Source organism: Setaria italica, chromosome IX, assembly GCF_000263155.2.
Source record: "Setaria italica strain Yugu1 chromosome IX, Setaria_italica_v2.0, whole genome shotgun sequence".
Lineage (NCBI taxonomy): Eukaryota > Viridiplantae > Streptophyta > Magnoliopsida > Poales > Poaceae > Setaria > Setaria italica.
Window position 1 is genome coordinate 4502306 of NC_028458.1, and position 19042 is coordinate 4521347.

Consider the following 19042-nt stretch of genomic DNA (forward strand, 5'->3'; position numbering starts at 1 on the left):
ATGCAATTAGTTTATAATTAGTTCACGTTAAACATAATTAGTTTTATAATTAGTTCACGTCAAACAACCGACGTGATCTGAGTAAAAATTAAATTAGTCCATAATCCCTTAGCAGCGTTGTTCGTTCGTGCGGATAATCGAGCCGTTGGGGACTGTGAATGATCGATCGATCCTCTCGCTGACAGGGCCTGATAAATGTTCAGCCTCCGTGGAGTTACTCCATATCATTCAGAGCAATAATTCGGCGCGTACAAACACGTACCTACTCGGAGTCCAGAGGCACGCGACACAAGCAAAAGCGAGACCGGACACAAAAGAAGCAGTACGGCGCATGCATGCCCCTGCGCTTGTCGCCGTGCGTATCCGCCTGCTGCTCCGCTCATTTACTCCGACGCCATCGGCCTGATTCATTCACCTCACAGCCCGTGAATCCGAGGCTCCCCCTCGGTCTCGCCGTCTCGGCGTGCGCGAGCGCGGACGCGGACGCAGACGAAGGATGCGCGCATTGCTTTCACTGCGGCCGGCATTAACCCGCGCGGCTTCTTCCCTTCCCTTCGCTTGGCCCCCTCCCCATGGCAGAGATAAGAATTTTTTTATTTTAACCCTTTTAAAACAAAGATTTTAAAAATAACCTCATCCAAACTAAATTTCTAAAGAAGTACTCCCCATGGGGTTATTTTTAAAATTTTAGTTTTAAAAAGGTTAAAATAAAAAAATCCCAGAGATAAGGGGGAGGGAGACCGGCAGTCGGCAGACTGCTCGAATTTGGCACGGTGCAAATTAAGTTGGCTTGTCTGTATTAGCAGGAAGCACTGCTGCTGAAGTTGTTACTACTAGCTGCCAATTGGCAGATTAACAGATTATCGAAATGTTATGTTAACCCTCTTTAGTTTGCCACGAGATTCATGCACCGACCGACCACGGTTCATCTGCCTGCCTGCCAGCCGCCGTTCCACTTCAGGTATTTTGGCAACAGCTAATGTGCTCCAGTATTTTAGCCACAGGAATGGAAGTGTTAGCAAGAAGCAGCGCAACACGATTTAGGAGTGGTCGAGAATATGAACAGCTTGGTACCTCAACCTCAGGGCCACAAGTTTATGATTTGATGAAGTTTCCCAGAAAAGAATAGGGAAAGGTCCACCTGCTTTTATAAAAAAAAAAACAACATCTGTTAAATACTATATATATTTAGTCTTCTTTTTTACAATTGCACGGGCGATGGCGATGGCATTTAGCGTAGCGGCTTCCTAAGCCTTTGTGCAATATATTGATGCTAATTTTCATTTATTCCAAAGCATCACATATATCCAGATGTGCAAGTGCCAAGTAGTAGTTTATATGCTCTTGAAAGGCATAGTGGTGGAGCGACTGTTTGTCGTCCATGCTTCCATGCAACATGATGGTGTGCTGTCTGTGTCGCATTACCAGGTAATTTAGCATCATCTCTGCTAGGGTCTTTTCTTTGTCCAGATGGCACGTAGCGGTATTTGAAAGCATTTTTTTTATATTATCATAAACTTATAGCGATACAAATGTGCAAGTAGTAGTTTATAAGCTCTTGAAAGGCATAGTGGTGTCGTCCATGCCTCCATGCAGCATGATGGCGTGCTGTCTGCGTCGCATTACCATGTAATTTAGCATCATCTGCTAGGGTCCTAGATATTGTTATATACTTGTAACAACACGAATTTTCGTTTATTCCAAAGCGGCACAAATTCATAGATACGGATGACCTGACAATGAACACTAGCACTCCATAGTCCTATACTCCTATGTCCTATGCTGCGTTTGTCTATGTCTTGCCTCTTAAGGCTCAATTCGGCTGGCGCGAGCAATGAACGATTCTTTTATTTTCCTCCTTTTCCCTCTATCTCTTTCTCTTCCTTTTTCTTTGAGGGGAGCGGAGCGATGAACAATTTAACGAAACCAGCGTTTTCATGAACGAACCCCATCACCCTCATGGACTGATTTGGTCTAGGCTTAACTCTTTTTGCAACCGGCCTGCACTGCAGCTGTACGCATTTCAATTGGGATTGTCGATCTAATCCTGTCTGTCTCTCACAATACCTGAATGACGTAAGAATACTCAGCGATTCAGCATAATTTAAGGTCGATCGGTGTCGTCTTTGTGTTTCTTCCAGCTAGCTAGTTGCATCAGCAAAGCAGAGTGCGTCAAGCAAGCAACTCCAGGGATAAGATGGGTCAGCCTCAGGCAGGCTGTCGCACGAAGCGATGCGTGTTCATCATCTTGGTACGGCTGCGATAGCTCCATTTGAAGCGCAGAGACCGTTACAAACTGTAACCGATTTCTCTTAATCTTACAAGGGGAATTGATCAGATTCCTACGGATTAGGACGGACAGGATCAGGTATATCTCGGTGTAATTTGGTCAGCTTCACCAAGATGGCAAGATCTTTGCTCTGACCAAGGCAAAGCTTGGCCTTACTGTCTTTCTTAACACAGGTGGAATAAAGAAACAAGCAATGAAAAGATCAGAACAGCATGCGTGAAACCGACATCAACAGGCAGCAAACCCATTCTTTGCACAAGCTTGAGTGCACAAATAGAGATAGGTTCTCTACTTCCAAACAAGTAAAATGGCACCAGTTTAGCTAGATTGATATACTGTCACAAGTTAAATAAGCTCTAGGAGTTTGTAACACCATCATCTGAAGGCTACATATTCTGCCAGCATTAGGAGCTGCAGCATCGCCGCTTCAAAATGACCATCTACTACCACCAGGTACCAGCTACCATATGTACATAACAAAAGAGAGCCGCCAATCTCAGTACCTATCATTCATTAGCCACCGTCATCATTTCTTCCTTCTTTTGGACGTCCTGGTTGCCTGCGAAGCTCCTGCAGAAGACGCCTCTTGAGCAGCCTCAACTGCTTCGGCTTTCATGCTTCTTGAGGTCCTCCTAGGCACTGCCATTGATGGGCCTGCGTTATCATTTTCTTCCACCAGTTCAGTTTTGACTCGCTTGCGCCTCTTTCTCGAGGAATGGTTAGCTGATGGGGCTTGATCCTCCTCAGGTTCATTCACATCATCACCATCAGCTTCACCATCCTGACGGGGCCATTCGGTACCACAACCAGGACAGGCTCTTGAAGCCTACATATGCAGATTAATTAGCAAGCCAGAAATGGCTTTAACATTAACAGGAGTAACAGTGTTAACTAGAATTAGGCGACTACCTTTCGCTGTGAAAATTTCTTCCTAAGACAGTATTCATGGATTCTAACATTGCACTCCTCATTAGGACAGCTAGATGCCTGTTGGATAGCAGGTTATATGGTAAAAAAAAATTAAAAAAAGACCAAGGCAACTGATGAAAATCAAAGAATCATCACTCATCAATACCTTTATACAAGCTTCGTTACACACCATGCATGATGGGATGTCGTTACCACGGAACCAGCTTCGGAGATCAAGAAATGATCTGGTGCCCAGACCAATCTTGCCTGTGGAGGTGTATGACAACCAACAATCCCGTATCAGCTCATCTAGGGTTTTCTCTTTCTGGCTCAGTGAGAAGTTCTTTATGGAAGTAGGAAGACGAGATTGGCTTTCCTGTGAACCATCTACAATAATGACCTGGGAACAGAATAGTCAACAACTCATCACACCATATTGCAATCAATATTAAGGTCTGTCCATCGGTATATATAATAGTGCTGCCATGCCATGCAATGCCACAGAAAATACTGCAAGGTGCTACCATTGATGACAATATGACATGGTAACTGCAAAATAGTATATGAAACTATTATATGCTTAACTCCTTGTAAATTTGTAACTATTATGAGCTATACCAAGCACATGGCCATTTAGTACATGATGATATATGTTGACATAAGACAATCTGTGGTGAATAAATAAATGAAAGCCAACAAATCATGTTGCCAGAATTACTGTAAAACAAACCTGGTTGTCAAGCCGGACATTGAGAGCGTCAATACTGGTTATGCTCCCATCATTTCCAGCTTCCTGAACAATTGCTTCTAACTGCCACAGGAATCATTAGTTACATCAATACATGTGAAACTAAGCTATACAAAACAAGCTATCACATACCAGTCCCTTGTAGAATGCAATCTGGGGCACAGAATACTTTGTTCCAAGCTTTGATTCTTCGTCAGCAATGTTATTAACCACTCCATAATACACGATTCCATCATATTGGTTCATGCATGCTCGCAACTCAAACTGCAAATATGTGAGGTCCTTGTTGATCTTCAGAAGTGTATCATTGAATAGTTGTTGATGAGTGGCTGCAAGGCATAATGAAATAAGTGAATGGAGGCTAGACATTAGGCAAAATGAATTAGGAGAAAAGTGCAACCCATAGGCTATATACTCTTCTATGACCGGTGCTAGATATATGATTCAGCCAAGTGGCCAACCAGGTGACAGAACTGAAAATAATTCCAATCCCATGTAGAATGAAGGCCATTATTTCAGACAAACAGATAATGTGGCTTTGAAGTGCCAGTGATTGTTCTTTCCAGCGAAACTTTGAAGTGATTGTGATCTGCTTGGTTGATCAGCAGATGAACAGTTACAACTCCTTAGTTATACCTTTGGATTTCTTTTTTAGATGATGATACCTTTGATGAGAAAGTAAGTGTATCTACTTCTGGAATATGGATCGGACAAAAATTCCATTAAATTGTTTGTTCAAAGTACAGTATTCACTTGTCAATGAATTTATACAGTGAACAAAGGTAGGTCAATAGAAAAGGCCAAGATTAAATAAGAAATAATGACTTAGGTCCAACAAGGAAGTTAAAAAAGACAATGCTTACACAAACTGCAACCATATTCGAAAGGCAAACTTTTCTGTGGCAAAGAAAGAGACAGGGGAATATAGCAGGATCAGGTTTCGTAAATAGCAGCATTGTGCAATAAAATTAGCATGAGGCCAAACAAGCACCCTTCTACTTGATAAAAGAGAAGATTTGTACTAGACAAACAGAGACAGGTTCTCAGAAAGGATATAGATGTACACAACACTCAGAATGTCTTACTACCACCACCGTGAGGCTGAGAGGAGCATTTCGTGGAGGATGGAGCAAGAGTACAACCAGAGGGAGAGGAGTAGCAAACGGCATGGCATATCCATATAGGTAGAAAGTAGGTACCGGGTTGCCTGTCGGAGACAGCAGCGAAGATCGTGTGGAAGTCGGGCTCGGCAAGGGGGCCACGGGAGAGCAGCGCCTGCAGCAGGGTGTGATGCTGCTGGCGCCAGGGCAGAGGCGCCATGCTGAAGCCTTAAGGCCCTGTTTGGGAAGGGGGTGTTAAAGTTTAACACCCCACTTTTAACACTTTTTAACACTTTCCTATCCAAACACTTGTGTTAAAAGTGAGGTGTTAAAGTTTAACACCCTATTTTTCATAAACGCATGGAGGAGGTGTTAAAACTTGCTAAAGGTGTTAAAAGTGATCCCCTCTCCACTTTTTCCCAAGTTACCCCTTCTCTCTCCTCCCTCTCTCCGCCGGCCATAAATGAGGGGGTTTAACACATCATCCAAACACCCCAATGTGTTAAACTTTAGCACTCTATTTGAGAGTGTTAAAACTTTAACACTTGTTAAATTTTAACACAGGGTATCCAAACAGGCCCTAAGACAGCCTAGCAGGTGGGATTGAGAACCTGGCCGAGCAACTCCAAGCCCGCTGAATAAAAGCTGAGTGAATGATAGGTTGGTGTACGCTGGAAGGAGGGGAAAGAGGACGGGCGGGAAGGATGGCAATGCTGGCTTGCAGTGTAAGCTTGAGCTGTTGCCTGCACCTGCAGGCCTGCTCAGCCCATCAACGAAGGTCCCCATGTCCACAGCTCTTTTGCCCCCAACCCAGACGGCCAGACCGCCCTTTAAGCTACACATTGTGCTCCAGCACAGTGGCGATAGCAGAGGTTGCAACGCAGACCTCCACGGCCTCCTCGTCATGGCATTGGGTGAGCACCCTCCCCGCGAGGACGACGACGCGCAGTTAGATGGTGAGGAGCAGGATTCGGCTGGGTTCGACGCAGTGAACTGAACCCAGCCGGCATGGCACATGAGCATTTCGTCGAACACTTGTTGGGCTGGGACGCGTAAAGAGAGGTGAGGAGAAGAGCAGGCAGATGAAGATGGCGTACCGGGGTTCCTGCCGGATACGGCGGCGAAGACGGCGTGGAAGTCGCGCTCGGAGAGAGGGCCGCGGGTGAGCAGCGCCTGGAGCAGGGTGTGGTGCCGCCACGACAGCGGCGCCATCGCGAGCTCTGCTTGCTCCCCGCTCTCGCTCGGGAATCGGTGTCGGGGAAGGGAATCCGAGCGGGCACTGCTAGGTTTTGCCCCGATTGGATTAGTTAGATTCGACGCGAATCGGGAACGAACTTCTCCGCCCGGGGAGGGGGAAGATCAGAGGACGGAGGGAATCAATCAATTTTTTTGGGGGGGGATTTTGGGTGGTTGATGGAGATGGATTTTGGGGGCGTTTCGCGGGAAGCGAGCGGTGGGTGGGGGAGGAGACGGGAGGGAACCCGGGAAAAAGAAACCATTCATTGTTGCTGGGTTGGCAACTGGAGCTGCAACGGCCTTGCATCCTGAATGGGCTGGGCATCCTGTCCGTGTCTGACTGGACCGTAATGGAGAATTGCCCGCCTAGGTGCTCTTGGGCCGGAAGTTTCGCAGGCCGGCTTGCTAGATATTTTGGATTTGATCCGTTTGACTTTTAAGGTGACCACTCCCTGCCAAGTACTGCTGGCAGCCAATGATGGCCACACACGAGTGCACGGCTCGCAGAGCGAACGATCCTTTGCCTGGCTTCCATGGCGCCCTCTGCTGCTCCCATCTACGCCGGCTGGGCGCCACCGGCTGCGGCGACCATGCTAGCCGCCACGAATCTCTCGCCCCGCCTGCGACAGCTGCCCACCAGCCCGGCTCGTGCAAACGTATCGCTCTGCCCGCAGCACCATGGTAATGGTCGCCGGGCGCGCAACGCCGACCTCCGCTGCCGCCGCCGGCTCCTCACGGCGCGAGGCGAGCGCCCCGACGATGACGACGACGAGGATGACCAAGACCCGTCGGCGACTGGTGGTGGGTTCGACTACGCGGTGGCGCTGTTCAACCGCGGCGAGTTCCACGCGTGCCACGACGTGGTGGAGGAGCTCTGGTACGGCGCCGAGGACCCCGCGCGGACGCTCCTCCACGCCATCCTACAGTGCGCCGTCGGATTCCACCACCTCTTCAACCAGGTCCTACCCATTGATTGATCAACTGTTGGACTGCATATATACGCGCCAACAATCGATCCATGAATTCTGAATTTATTTGATGCCAACGATCTAATTATTGCTCGATCGATCGGCCTATACGTACGTGCAGAACCACCGCGGCGCCATGATGGAGCTCGGTGAGGGCCTCTGCAAGCTCCGCAAGCTCAACCTCGGCGGCGGCGACGACGACGACCCATTCTCCCGCTTCCGGGACGACGTCGCCGCCGTCCTGCAATTTCTCTACCGCACCCAAAAGGAGCTCGCCGCGTGTACGTGCAAACTTAATTACCTCTCGTCAATTAGCAATCTTTATATTTCGAGTCTAAACCGACTCTTCCATTGATTCAGGCACCGATGACCTCTGCTTGACCATGGACGGCTCGCCGAGCTCGTACCAACTGCTCGGCAACTTCGCCGCCGGCCAGCAGCTCTACCGGTTGCAAGCTGATGATACACACGAGGACGGCGCTTCCACCATCGTCTTCTCTGTACCTGATCATCCCGCCTCACGAGCAGTTCCGTCCTGCAGGGTGAAGCTTCCGACATTACATGCCACGGAGCAAAATCTGACAGAGCTTCAACGTGCATACCAATATATCTAGCCTAGCCCATCATTGTTACGTTTTTCGGCTGAGGTCCAGTCGAGAGTGGCTGAACCATTTATGTCATTTTCAGTGAGGTTTAATGGGCAATAAATAAGCTGCCATGTAGCTAATTTTGTGACATGGTATATTATTTATGAAGTGAGAAGAAACTAGTTTCATGAGGGATGAAACCATCTTTACAATATTTCCAACACATTTTGTGTAAAATCTTAGAAACAACAAAAGATGAAATAATACATCGTGCGACCTATTTCATCCATGAACTGAATCCTCTCTTACTTATATGACATTTTTGAAAATATAAGTATGAAACATTGCATTGAGAATGACCTTATATCTAACAATACGTGCTACTAGTCCATCAATTTACATTTTCTAGCAAGGTCTAATCAAATGGCCCAACCATTAATACCAGCACACATAGTTATAGAGAAGTATTTCGTTTAAAAGAATTATAAAAAGACCATTTTTAATAAAAAAAATTATCTGCGGATCTCAAGCTTGATATAATTGAAGTCAAATCCAAAAAATATTCACTCTGCGGCCAACTCTTGCCCCCAACCAAAACCAAAAATAAAGAATCTTTAACATTCACACAGCACCGATGGCAGTAACGGTCTAACAGCAGCTCCAGCGTTGTTTTCCCGAGAGTGCTCAAAGGAGAGAGAAAAGATTATGAGGGTGATCCACGCTGGAGCATGGGATGCTAGGAAGCAACGCCTAGCATGATGCTTGGTTTTGCAACGAGGTGCTCCAAATAAAAATATATTTTTTGAACAAAAAGCTTTACGTGTTTGGGCTGGGCATGTACGAGACGGGGGAGTAAAGTTGAATGGGTGAATTTTTTTTATTTAGCTGGGTACCAGCATAGTTGTCGCTTTACGCTGGATCAAAATAACCTGAAGGCTACTTTGGTGACATGTCCGTCATGCTACTTCCTGAGAAGAATACACGTTGTTGCTGCTCTAATAGGCTCATAGCACACATGTTTCTTCAATAGTAACCTTTCCTCTCGTAACTTTGACGTTCACACGGCGTCGAGCTAACACGTATCCAATCAGATGTTTTTTTTCCTAAACTCAATTCATAACACATGGATTTCTTTGTTATCAATCGTCTCTTTCCTAATTTTAACGTTCACCCAGCAATGGTATCCGAGGCTATAATGGTCTCAGTCTCATGGCACACGATTTTCTTCACTGTCAGCCTTTACTTTCCTAACTTTTAGCATTCACATGTCACGCATGTCAGTATTTTTTTGGAGTTTGTCTCATCGTACTTTGCATTTTCTATCAATCACCAAATTGTCATTCTTAACCACTAGATTTTGAACTGATTTGGATCCGTCCTGCTCACTACTTGTCTCTTTCTTTTCTTCCTCATATACCATCCTTCACCCACTCCTGACACTTCGACTCCCACGCCGGCTGACGAACCACCCAGAGCTTCATTAGTTCTGCATGTCATAGGTAATTCAAACCTCAAGCCTTAAATTTAAATTTTTATTCCCATTTCCATTCGATTTTAGTGTAAGTTTCGGAGGATTGATGGATAAAAAAATATCAATAGTTGATGAGGAGTAAATTTATTTTTGTGCACTTTCTATCCTAGGTTACGTGCAAAAATAATGGAAGTGACATTGGCTGGGAAAAAAAACCAAAAATTACACGCCCAAGGGGAAAGAAAGGGAGGAAAGCCACACTACCCAAAACCAAACTTTTTCATCTTCCCCTCCCGGGCTCCCCTCCACCTTCTTCTCGTCCATAGTGGCACGTTCAAGCTTAGGGTCTCGCTACCGAGGTATGCATCTCTCCCCCCCAAAACTCCGAACTCCAATCCCTCACCGCAATCCAATTTTTTTTGATTTTCTGGTATTTTTTTCTGAATTTTTACGGAAGATTGGCTTGATCTTGCTTCGCAAGGACTACAAATTTATCTGGGTTTTTGTTTTCCGCAAGGGAGTTGAATTGGTTGGAGCCTTTGTGATGCCGGATGCGAAGACAGATGTAGACGTGAAAACTGGGCAGTGGCAGGCGTAGGATTATACAAATAGCTATACATACATTATTAATTTTATTCCTAAATATATATATTATTCTATTATACAAATAGCTATACATACATTATTAATTTTATTCTTAAATATATATATTATCCTATTACATGATTTTTAAGTAACTGTAGATTTTATTTTCAAATGGAAAATAAAATTTTCTTAACTACTTGTTGAAACTAACAATCCTAAATATATAGAAGAACATAATCTTCGTATGTTTGCAAATTGTGTTTGTTTAAATACATTTTAACTTTTGACTAAAATATATGTTCCACAGGTCACCACGTATTTCGGGAGATATCATGGCAACTCCCAAACTTTAGTGATAAGGAAGTCGCTGGTTGGTTGTCTTCGTCAAAAATTTAATAGATCATAGTGTAGTTGCGCTAGCCAAATTAAAAAATAACTAGTACTTTATAATATCATATTTAAAAAATGTTCACTTTATTTTTGAAGTAGCGATGAAAAACTCTTTTATCTAGAACCATAATTAAAAGAAAAATCTTTATATTGTTTTTATATTATCCTGAAAGAAGTATATATCTATCTGATTTCAATGATATTCTAAAAGTATTCTTTACAAGGTAAAAAGTTTTAGAGGTGAAAACCATCATATTATGTTAAGGTAATACTTTAGAAAAAAATAAAAGACTAAACATTTCTATTGGATTTGATATTTCTATCAGATTTGGACTGCTTGTGCTCGTTGCACGCCCCACCCTTGTTGCCATCCATTGGCACCGCCTCCGCCATGCACCACTCGTGCTTGTTGCGGCGCTCCGTGCACAACGTCCCGCCGTGGCTTCCCGTGCTCGTTGCGAACGCTCATCCCCACCGCGTCCACCGCTATGGCCTATCGATGTTGTCTATCTTTACCGCGCGCTACTAGTGTTGGTGGCCCTACAGCTACTGACTTTGGGGAAGAAGAAGAAATAAAAAAAACTAGCATTTCAAAAATGTTGATCTTTGTTTTGGAATATGTTGAATGTGTTCTACTCATATGTAGCCTATAAAAAATATTGACTGTACTACTCTCTACAAAATATTGATATATATTTTGAAAAATATTAATTATGTTATTTTCGAATGTTAGTCTGATTTTTTAAAGTTGTTAAATTTGTTACGTTGAAATATTAATTTATTTTAGATTTCTAGGCTAATGGACTTTAAAATTATGGAGTCTTTCCCCTCTCTCCCACGAAATCGGTTAAACCGGTTTGGCCTGTGTGACGGCGTCTGCTACGGTTTTCTTCCTCCCGCGACATCTCCTCCCTTCGCTTTCCTACCAAAGGCATAGTCCAACTTCAGAGCAATACAAATGGTCAGAACCCTTTGCTGGGGATACCAGCTTTACAAGTGAGATGCAGGAAGAAAAAACATTCACATCTAGACATCTTCCCAGGCAAAAGACTCTCACACCACACCTTCTAATCTTACCCTCTCTACCTCCAGAAGACACATCGACAAACCAGAAGCCTAGCAACACCACAAGTCATTTCCTTTTTTTTTTAACCAACCTCTGAGAAGAACAAATTCCAAACTACTATTCTTCAGCCGGCAGACTACAGAAAACAGCTAGGAAAACGAAACAGCAGTTGCTGAATCTCCTCCCTTCGCTCCCCCGGCGCCCGCCGCTCCCCACGCGGTCGGCCCGTGCGCCGCCCTCCACGCTCCCCTGCCCAGCTGCAGCTCGAGTCCGGCTGGTGCGGCAGCACCCTCCCTTCCCACGACTTCTCTGTTCTCTCTCTCGGCTTCGGTCTTCCTTTCCTAGCGGCGACGACAGGGCGAGTTGCGCTGCCCGTTGTTCGTGGAGCGACGGGCGCTTCGCCGGCGACGAACATCCGACAGGGGTATGCCTGCCTATTCCCCTCCCTTCCCATCCTGCTGCGCGAAATCAAACACCCAAACCCCTAACGTATGTTATTTGTATTCGGATCTGACCATGATTTTACCTACTAAATTCGATCTTTTTGCAACAGTTATGTCCTATACTGGGTCCGCCCCTGAAACGGGGGATGGCGGCGGCGGCGGCGCAGGCGGCGGCGGCGGCGCAGGTGGCGCCGGCGGCGGGGGCGGCGGCTCCTTCAGCGAGCAGAGGCTGGTCGAGAAGCTCAACAAGCTCAACAACTCAGCCGCGAGTATTCAGAGTATCCTTTTTTCTCCGTGGTTACTTTCTTGCACGCTCGCAAATTTGGTAGCCTAGGTGTTGCTTTCTGTTTCATATATCTTTTGATTAAGTAAAACCCTAACTTGCAAATTGCAATGTCTGTTAGTAGAACTGCTCAGGAGATTTCATTGGGCATGCTAAGTATGCCACAAGTTCCGTGCTGTGCTTATTGTCCTGTTGTTTGTTTGCTGGTGCACATGAATATAAGTTACAAATCCTCTTGTGTATGAATTTATTGTATCTATATGGCAATAATATTTATGTTACTGTACTTCCTGACAGTTTTCTTGTTTTAGTGTCTTTCTCGGGCATTGAGAAAAATGTTCTCTTATTGTAAATGTAAATAGTCATGGTAAAAGTTTTTGATTTCTAATGAGCTTTGTGCTGCACTTGATTTTAAGTGCTTTTATCCTTGTGTGGATATAGGTGCGTAGAAATCAGCACTCCACGTGTTCTATTCCATGTGTTGAAAAAGAGACCTAGACTACCATCATCTTACTATTAACACTGCTGTCAGTAATTCCCTTTTCTTTTTCACTTTTTTGTCTCCTTTATTGGTGGCTCCTGTTGGGTTTCAGGTCTAGCCTAGCCCAACTTTCTGGTGACTAGAAGGCTTTGTTGTTATTGTTGTTAATGCCAATGCTTGGTTTCCCATCTCTCTATAAGTATATTTTCATTGTCTTTTGAGGCTGTTCCTTTTGTGAAATGTTAATGATACTCATACGGCTTTAGATGCATCTATATTAATTATCACTATGTCTCTTCAGGACATATCTGCCATCCTCTTCAGCTTGCTAAATTAAGCCAGCAAAACAATTATATTACACATCCTTCACTAAGGAACTAAATGTTAGCCAGGTGGTTCTAACTGCCCAACTAGTTTGCTCTGGTCGCTGTTATTTATGTACTAGCATGGTAGTAACTAGTAAGCCCGTTTCTACTCTTGGTTCGCTGTTTGAATTTTATGGTATTCTGATCTGATGTTGTTGTGTTTTCTATGCCGTATTCAAAATAAATTTTGGCAGCATATTACTGCACCAAAAATGTATTGTCAAAACTACTTTCCCTTCTACATAATGGCCTATATCTTCATTTTGAGTCAACTAACCAGTGAAGTGAAGACATATCCTACACCCAACCCCTTATTGATTAAACAAACCATGCAAGGCATGCATTTGGAGTTTGAAGTAAAGGTGCAGTATGCTTTATTAGCATGCTGCACGTCATTCTCTACTGACCATAGAAAAAGAGAATCCTATGGTTGTTTCAATATTATTGTGCTTGCTTCTTTGTGAGGAATTTCATGCCATATGTTGTATATGCCACTCCATTTCTAAGCAAGTGACTCTGAGACAATGCAAATGTCACTGTCTCTTGGAACAAACATACTAACAATTCATACCCTGTAGAAGCAAAGGATCTCACCCCTTAGGCTTTATGACAAATGTTACTCTTTCTTTGGCTTCAAAACATGTTCTGCTTCTAGAGATGTAATACAACATAACTATCAGATTGGGAGGAGATGGCTGAAACTGTTGACCACTTTTTAGTGGGAGCCCACATGGTAGTTAGTTTTCAAAGATGGAACCTATAATAACCTACAAACTATGTTCCCTTTTTTTTTCTCTTAATGTTTACGGACTAAATTCTATGGTTTCTATACCTTGTGTGCTTTAGGTATGTTTTGCAACTATAAGGTTTGGTTTGGTCCAGTTATCTTGAGTAGCAAATGACCACATTGCTTATTTATCTCCTCATTTCCTCATGATGTCAAATTTAATCAGAATTGTGTTTTTTTCCTATGTAAGTTTGCACCTAGATATTGCATTATTAGTTCTTTTTTGTATTCCTTAATTCGTATGCAGCACTTTCACAATGGTGTATTTTTCACCGGAAGAGGGCCAAAAGGGTTGTAGACACATGGGAAAAGCAGTTTAATAGTGCAACGAAGGATAAGAAAGTATCATTCCTATATCTATCGAATGATATCCTGCAAAACAGCAAACGCAAGGGAGGAGACTTTGTGAATGAGTTCTGGAGGGTTCTACCTAGATCACTGAAACATGTCTATGAAAATGGGGGAGAAGATGGAAAGAAAGTGGTGGCAAGATTAGTAAGTTTCACCTTTTTCACTGTCACGTAATTAATTCTTTGCAGTTCACCAGCTCCTTTTATTCTAGAGCTGTCCTAGAGCCTTCTCCAAGAATGCAGGAGGATCTAAATGTGTCAGTACCATCATGGAACTAAAGTACAATTGGATCAATGACCGTCATTGGTTACTTGTTAGCTTGTTGTAGCAAACTATTGGAGTCATATGCTATTGCTGTTTCATGTTATTCAACTATCCTTATTACTCCCTTGGTACACTTTTCTGGATTCCAGGTAGTATTTGTTTGCTCTGATGTGTTTTGATGATACAACCATAGTCACGTGCATCAGTGCATGGTGCATATACAATTATGTGTAGAGAAAATGTGAGCTAAAAGTAATACTAGAGCAGCATCGATTAGTAAAGCAGATAGCCTTTGATACACAGCTCTTCTGCGTTTTAAAAGCAGATAGCCTTTTTAGTTTATAGTCTAATTTCCTCTATTCCCAGGAGTGTTGTGTTTAATGAACACAATACATTGTTTCTCAAATGAGTGTCTTGCTCGGTATGTTGGTAGTCAGTTGCCGGAAACATCAATTCAGACTCTTCCACTGGTATTATACGTTTATAAATATTTGCATAGGGTTTGTCAGCCATAGTTTGCTTAGATCTTCATCAATAATGTAAGAAAAGTTCCTATTCATAGTTTGACTAGATTAATTATGGAATTATTGATGGTAAATTTAACCATTCTTATCTTTTATTGCAAGTCCAAAATAAATAAGTCTATCTTGTTATTTTTTGGGAACTACAGATAGGAATTTGGGATGAACGTAAGGTTTTTGGGACCCGTATTGAAAGTCTGAAAGATGATATTCTTGGTGACAACCCTCCTGTATTGGATAACAACGGGAATAGTTCAAATCCTACCTCTAATCCCTCTTCAAATTCCAAAGCTGCACGAAAGGATTCTGGTATAATAGTAAAAGTAAGTTGCTTATTCTCCAGGGTGAATCTGACAAATTGGATTGGATACTAGAGCACCTTCTTATTGTTGGCTTTTACTGTAGAAACTTACTGTTGGTGGGATGCCTGAAAAGATTGTGACTGCATACCAATCAGTGCTCGATCAACATTTTGATGAAGACACAGCTTTAAACAAATGTAAGAGCACTGTTGGTGTTTTGGAGAGAATAAATAAAGATATAGACGATGCTAGCACCAATGGTAAGGATTTTGCTTGCTCACTAGTTATTTAATGCTGTGAATATCTGCCGTTGAAGAAAGTTTGACATCATTCTTATGTGCTCTGCTATTTTTGACCTGTATTTTTTGATAGGTAATCAGCCAGCATCAACATTGATTTCGAACCTTCAAGAACAGCAAATGACCCTAAAGCAGTGCATCGAACAACTTGAAAGTGTAGATGCGGCGAGGATATCCCTGATCAATCAATTAAAAGAAGCTCTCAGCGAACAGGTCTTGAGGCTTTTCATTTCCAATGTTCCATTTCAATTACATGCCTTCGTGATGTTCATATATGTTTGTCTTATTTATATAACAGGAGTCAAAGTCAGTGGTTCTTCGGGGTCAGTTGCAAGTAAGAATTATTCTTTATATCTTATTCCTTTTCATTTGTTGTTATTTCCTTGCAAAATCACATCCTAGGTTATTCTATCCTATGATGCATTTACTGTTAATGCCTAATTAAATGAGGTTTATTAGGTTATAAATGCTGAACATGTTCTAAGATCTGCAAGTGGTGCTTATTTATCCTGTCCCATCTATTCTTTTAATCTATTTTGGAGTTTGTGGATGCTGTTCTTTTATCGTGCTACTGCCATGCTCCATGATATGTGGCCATAAGATGTTTCTTCTATCTTTGGCATCCTGTTGATCAATATCCACATGTTCAGGATGAGTAGTGGGATAATAATTATAAATAGAGGCAGGACATCTCAGATTCATAGGAAAGCTCTAACATGATTAAATAGTGTAGCATATTTTTCCTTTGGGATGTAAGGCAAACCAATTGTGGTTTGCTTGGTATGTGTTTGTTGCACGTATATGTCAGAGATCACAATTCATAACAACTTAGTGCGTAGTGTGCATTTGGGCTTGGACTATTCTGTGAATCCAGATGTTTTCTGTTTTGGTAGGGTATGGGAACCCGATTAACATCCATACCCATTCGAATTTTACCTGTCCATCCTTAGGAATAATAGCGAGTACTAGAAGTGGATATGGGTAGATCTACAAATAGAGAATATTATCCATTGCCCCTGCATTGCAAGTGGACCCACCTGTGTGTTTGGTCCTGCTCCAGATTATCTCCCCAAGTTTCAGACTTTCAGTTGAGCTATGAAAATTTATGGTGTAATACTAGGTTGAAATTTCAAATGCTGAACTTTTGTTCTTCTAGGCTTCATTCATTTTCTTCATGCCAATGGAGTCTGCATGTGCATTTAGTCCACCCCCAATCTGCGCAAAGCGGATCCTCTATAGTATTAAATCATGTCCAACACATTTTAAATGATCTTGTGAGAATTCTATGGTGTGAATGCGAGTTGAGATGTAATTGTCCTCATTTTTTGTTCTGGAGTGAACATATTATGATAAAATTGGTTTCAGTTTCACTGTAACCAGCTCCCAATTATAAATTCATGCAGGTTCTAGTTAAGAAAAAAATAGACTTCATGAATTCTTTGTTTGCTGAATGCATCTGGGCTAGTGAGCACCAAGCACATGTGTTGAGCCATCTAGGGTTCGTCTGGCGCGTACGCGTTTTACCAACTCCAATTGCTACCTGGCCACCCCACACCCACAGCATTAGTTTCAATCCCATGGCTCACTTGAACTGCTTCCTGAATCCAACTAAGGCCAGACTATATTTTTGAAAAATTGCACCTAGACTGTTTTCCTAGCACCTTGATAGTCCGTGTGAGTCTGTGACCTGCCATATAGATCTGTGGTCTTGACATCCACCCAGTCTGGCTGTTGCATTCCTCTGTGATGAGCTGATAACAAAATGCATGTGGTCTTACTTTGAAATGGAGAATTGTACCCCAGGTTGTGGAGTAATGCATGTCTTGTTGCCTATCACTGTCTCAATTAACTTTCTTGCTGGAATTTATCTGTGTGGTCACAGTTAAATTTCATTAACATTGGTAAATATCATCGATTTTGATATTAGTATCTGTTCTGCAACTGTAATCAGGCTTTATACATTTTATGACATTATTAAAGTGATACCTTGCTAAACTTTTTTCTAATTATCAAAACAGGTTGCTCGAGCAGAGGCTGAACGTGCCATTCAACTTAGACAACAACTGGGTAGTGCCCTTGCCACAAGTGGCACACAATCTAGTTCTAGTCCTCTCATGATTACTCCACCAGAGCAAACAGCTGCTATGATGCAGGGTTCTGGAGTAAGGTCGACACCTCCAAGGCCACAGCCACTGAATCCAGCAACCTCACTCCCCCCTACAGTCAGTGCAGTGGGTGACGAGTCCAAGAGGACGGCAGCAGCTATGGCAGATAAGCTTGCATCTTTGTCAGCACCTGCGTTTCACTCCCTTATCTCATCTCTTGCTGCTGAGCAAGCTGCTTCCATAAATGGTGGATCGCCTTCAGGAGAATTCTCTGGAGGACCACCTGGCTTCCAGATTGAAAAGAGGCCTAGGATTGAGAAAACAACACAGGCCAGTGATATGGGTGCTCCTCCCTTTTTTGGGCAAGCGCCACAGGTGCAACAGCAGGTTGGAGGAGTGCCTACTTCTCTTGGAGGCACGCAACCACAAACGCCAGGTCCATTCCCACCACCGCCGCCGCCACTGCCATCTATATTGCCACCGCTTCTGCAACAATTTGCTCAAAATACTGGAGGAATGGTCGGAGTGGGAGGACCTTTTGGGATGATGGCTGGCTCAATTCCACCTCCGCCTCCATTGTCGCTGCCGGCAGGTTTCCCGGGACTAAGTGGGCCACCTCCTCCACCTCCACCTCCACCAGCTCAGAACCAGCCCCAGCAGCAGCAGTCTCCGCAGCCACCACAGCAATCACCAACATCAGCCGGATTCTTTCAAACATCAAGCATGGGGTTCTTTCCGCCGGTGCAGGTGCAGCAATCTCCATCTGCCCAACGACAGTGATTCAACGGCAGCATGGCATTCATCAGGCTATAAAGGCAGCACCTTGTGCTAACTTTGTACATTAAACAATAATCCCTGAGTATCGAGCTTATATGTGACTCGTCCTACAAGCGAAGCAGGACCAATGGTCACGGATTAGAAAGATCTGTAGAATAGGCATGCGGTTTGTGATGTAGAACTAAGTTCCTTTTGGTTCGAGGAGTTGTTTGACTCCTCATGGTCATATGAAGTAGTTAGACTTCGTTTTTCCCCCTTTGCATTGATCTTTTGAGGCAAAAGAAACCGACGTTGGCATTGATGCTTAAGAGTTGCCCACTGTTAGAACAGTTTTTGGGCTGAAACAGCTGTAGAACTCACTTTGGTATGATGTGAACTGCAAATATTTGTCATGTCGTCGCTTAAATTTATTTATTATTATTATTTTAATCATAACTTCCTTTTTGGGTGCGAAATTATGGCTATCTCATCACTTGCTCTCAAGACAAGGTCTACTTTGGAGCACGGAACGGTGATTGGATGAGTTGAAATCAACAGAGGGAGACTATATGGTCTGTTCAGTTGGGGGTGGGATCCCTGTGATATGCTTAACCTGGGTTTATTGATGCTGTAAGCTATGTTATGTGGGCATATCCATGATGGCCATTGGCCAAGATTTGCCTTATTTTGCTTCCAAAGACAAGGGAGCATGGCAACAATGATGATGGGAACAAG

General features: G+C 43.4%; 3 protein-coding genes across 3 annotated transcripts; 2 read left to right on the plus strand and 1 right to left on the minus strand.

Moving 5' to 3' along the window:
• Positions 1-2551: 2551 nt before the first annotated feature.
• Positions 2552-6533, minus strand: LOC101774038 (non-structural maintenance of chromosomes element 1 homolog). Its single transcript, XM_004981567.2, has 6 exons — positions 6145-6533; positions 4080-4276; positions 3930-4010; positions 3366-3599; positions 3200-3277; positions 2552-3116 (listed from the first exon to the last, which is right to left on the minus strand). Exons 1-6 carry the CDS (start codon positions 6257-6259, stop codon positions 2817-2819), a joined length of 1005 nt encoding a protein of 334 aa, XP_004981624.1. The 5' UTR covers positions 6260-6533; the 3' UTR covers positions 2552-2816.
• A 219-nt stretch (positions 6534-6752) lies between these two features.
• On the plus strand, positions 6753-8125 carry LOC101774842. The gene is made up of 3 exons (XM_004981569.3): positions 6753-7242; positions 7373-7532; positions 7612-8125. The coding sequence occupies exons 1-3, from the start codon at positions 6817-6819 to the stop codon at positions 7863-7865; spliced, it is 840 nt and encodes a 279-aa protein (XP_004981626.1). The 5' UTR covers positions 6753-6816; the 3' UTR covers positions 7866-8125.
• A 3208-nt stretch (positions 8126-11333) lies between these two features.
• On the plus strand, positions 11334-18760 carry LOC101775247 (regulation of nuclear pre-mRNA domain-containing protein 2). Its single transcript, XM_004981570.3, has 8 exons — positions 11334-11774; positions 11904-12071; positions 13957-14204; positions 14995-15168; positions 15251-15407; positions 15520-15659; positions 15745-15780; positions 17465-18760. Exons 2-8 carry the CDS (start codon positions 11906-11908, stop codon positions 18329-18331), a joined length of 1788 nt encoding a protein of 595 aa, XP_004981627.1. The 5' UTR covers positions 11334-11774; positions 11904-11905; the 3' UTR covers positions 18332-18760.
• The last annotated feature ends 282 nt before the right edge of the window (positions 18761-19042 follow it).

Bases quoted from the DNA above. Each gene is read 5' to 3' on its own strand.
- LOC101774038 (XM_004981567.2), bottom strand. From the start codon at position 6,259: ATGGCGCCGCTGTCGTGGCGGCACCACACCCTGCTCCAGGCGCTGCTC. The intron at 4,011-4,079 runs GTATGTGATAGC...TTCCTGTGGCAG, and splicing joins TTGCATTCTACAAGGGACTG to TTAGAAGCAATTGTTCAGGA. The intron at 3,600-3,929 runs GTTTGTTTTACA...TTCTGTTCCCAG, and splicing joins ATGTCCGGCTTGACAACCAG to GTCATTATTGTAGATGGTTC.
- LOC101774842 (XM_004981569.3), top strand. From the start codon at position 6,817: ATGGCGCCCTCTGCTGCTCCCATCTACGCCGGCTGGGCGCCACCGGCT. The intron at 7,243-7,372 runs GTCCTACCCATT...ACGTACGTGCAG, and splicing joins TCCACCACCTCTTCAACCAG to AACCACCGCGGCGCCATGAT. The intron at 7,533-7,611 runs GTACGTGCAAAC...CCATTGATTCAG, and splicing joins CCAAAAGGAGCTCGCCGCGT to GCACCGATGACCTCTGCTTG.
- LOC101775247 (XM_004981570.3), top strand. From the start codon at position 11,906: ATGTCCTATACTGGGTCCGCCCCTGAAACGGGGGATGGCGGCGGCGGC. The intron at 15,408-15,519 runs GTAAGGATTTTG...ATTTTTTGATAG, and splicing joins AGACGATGCTAGCACCAATG to GTAATCAGCCAGCATCAACA. The intron at 15,660-15,744 runs GTCTTGAGGCTT...TTTATATAACAG, and splicing joins AAGAAGCTCTCAGCGAACAG to GAGTCAAAGTCAGTGGTTCT.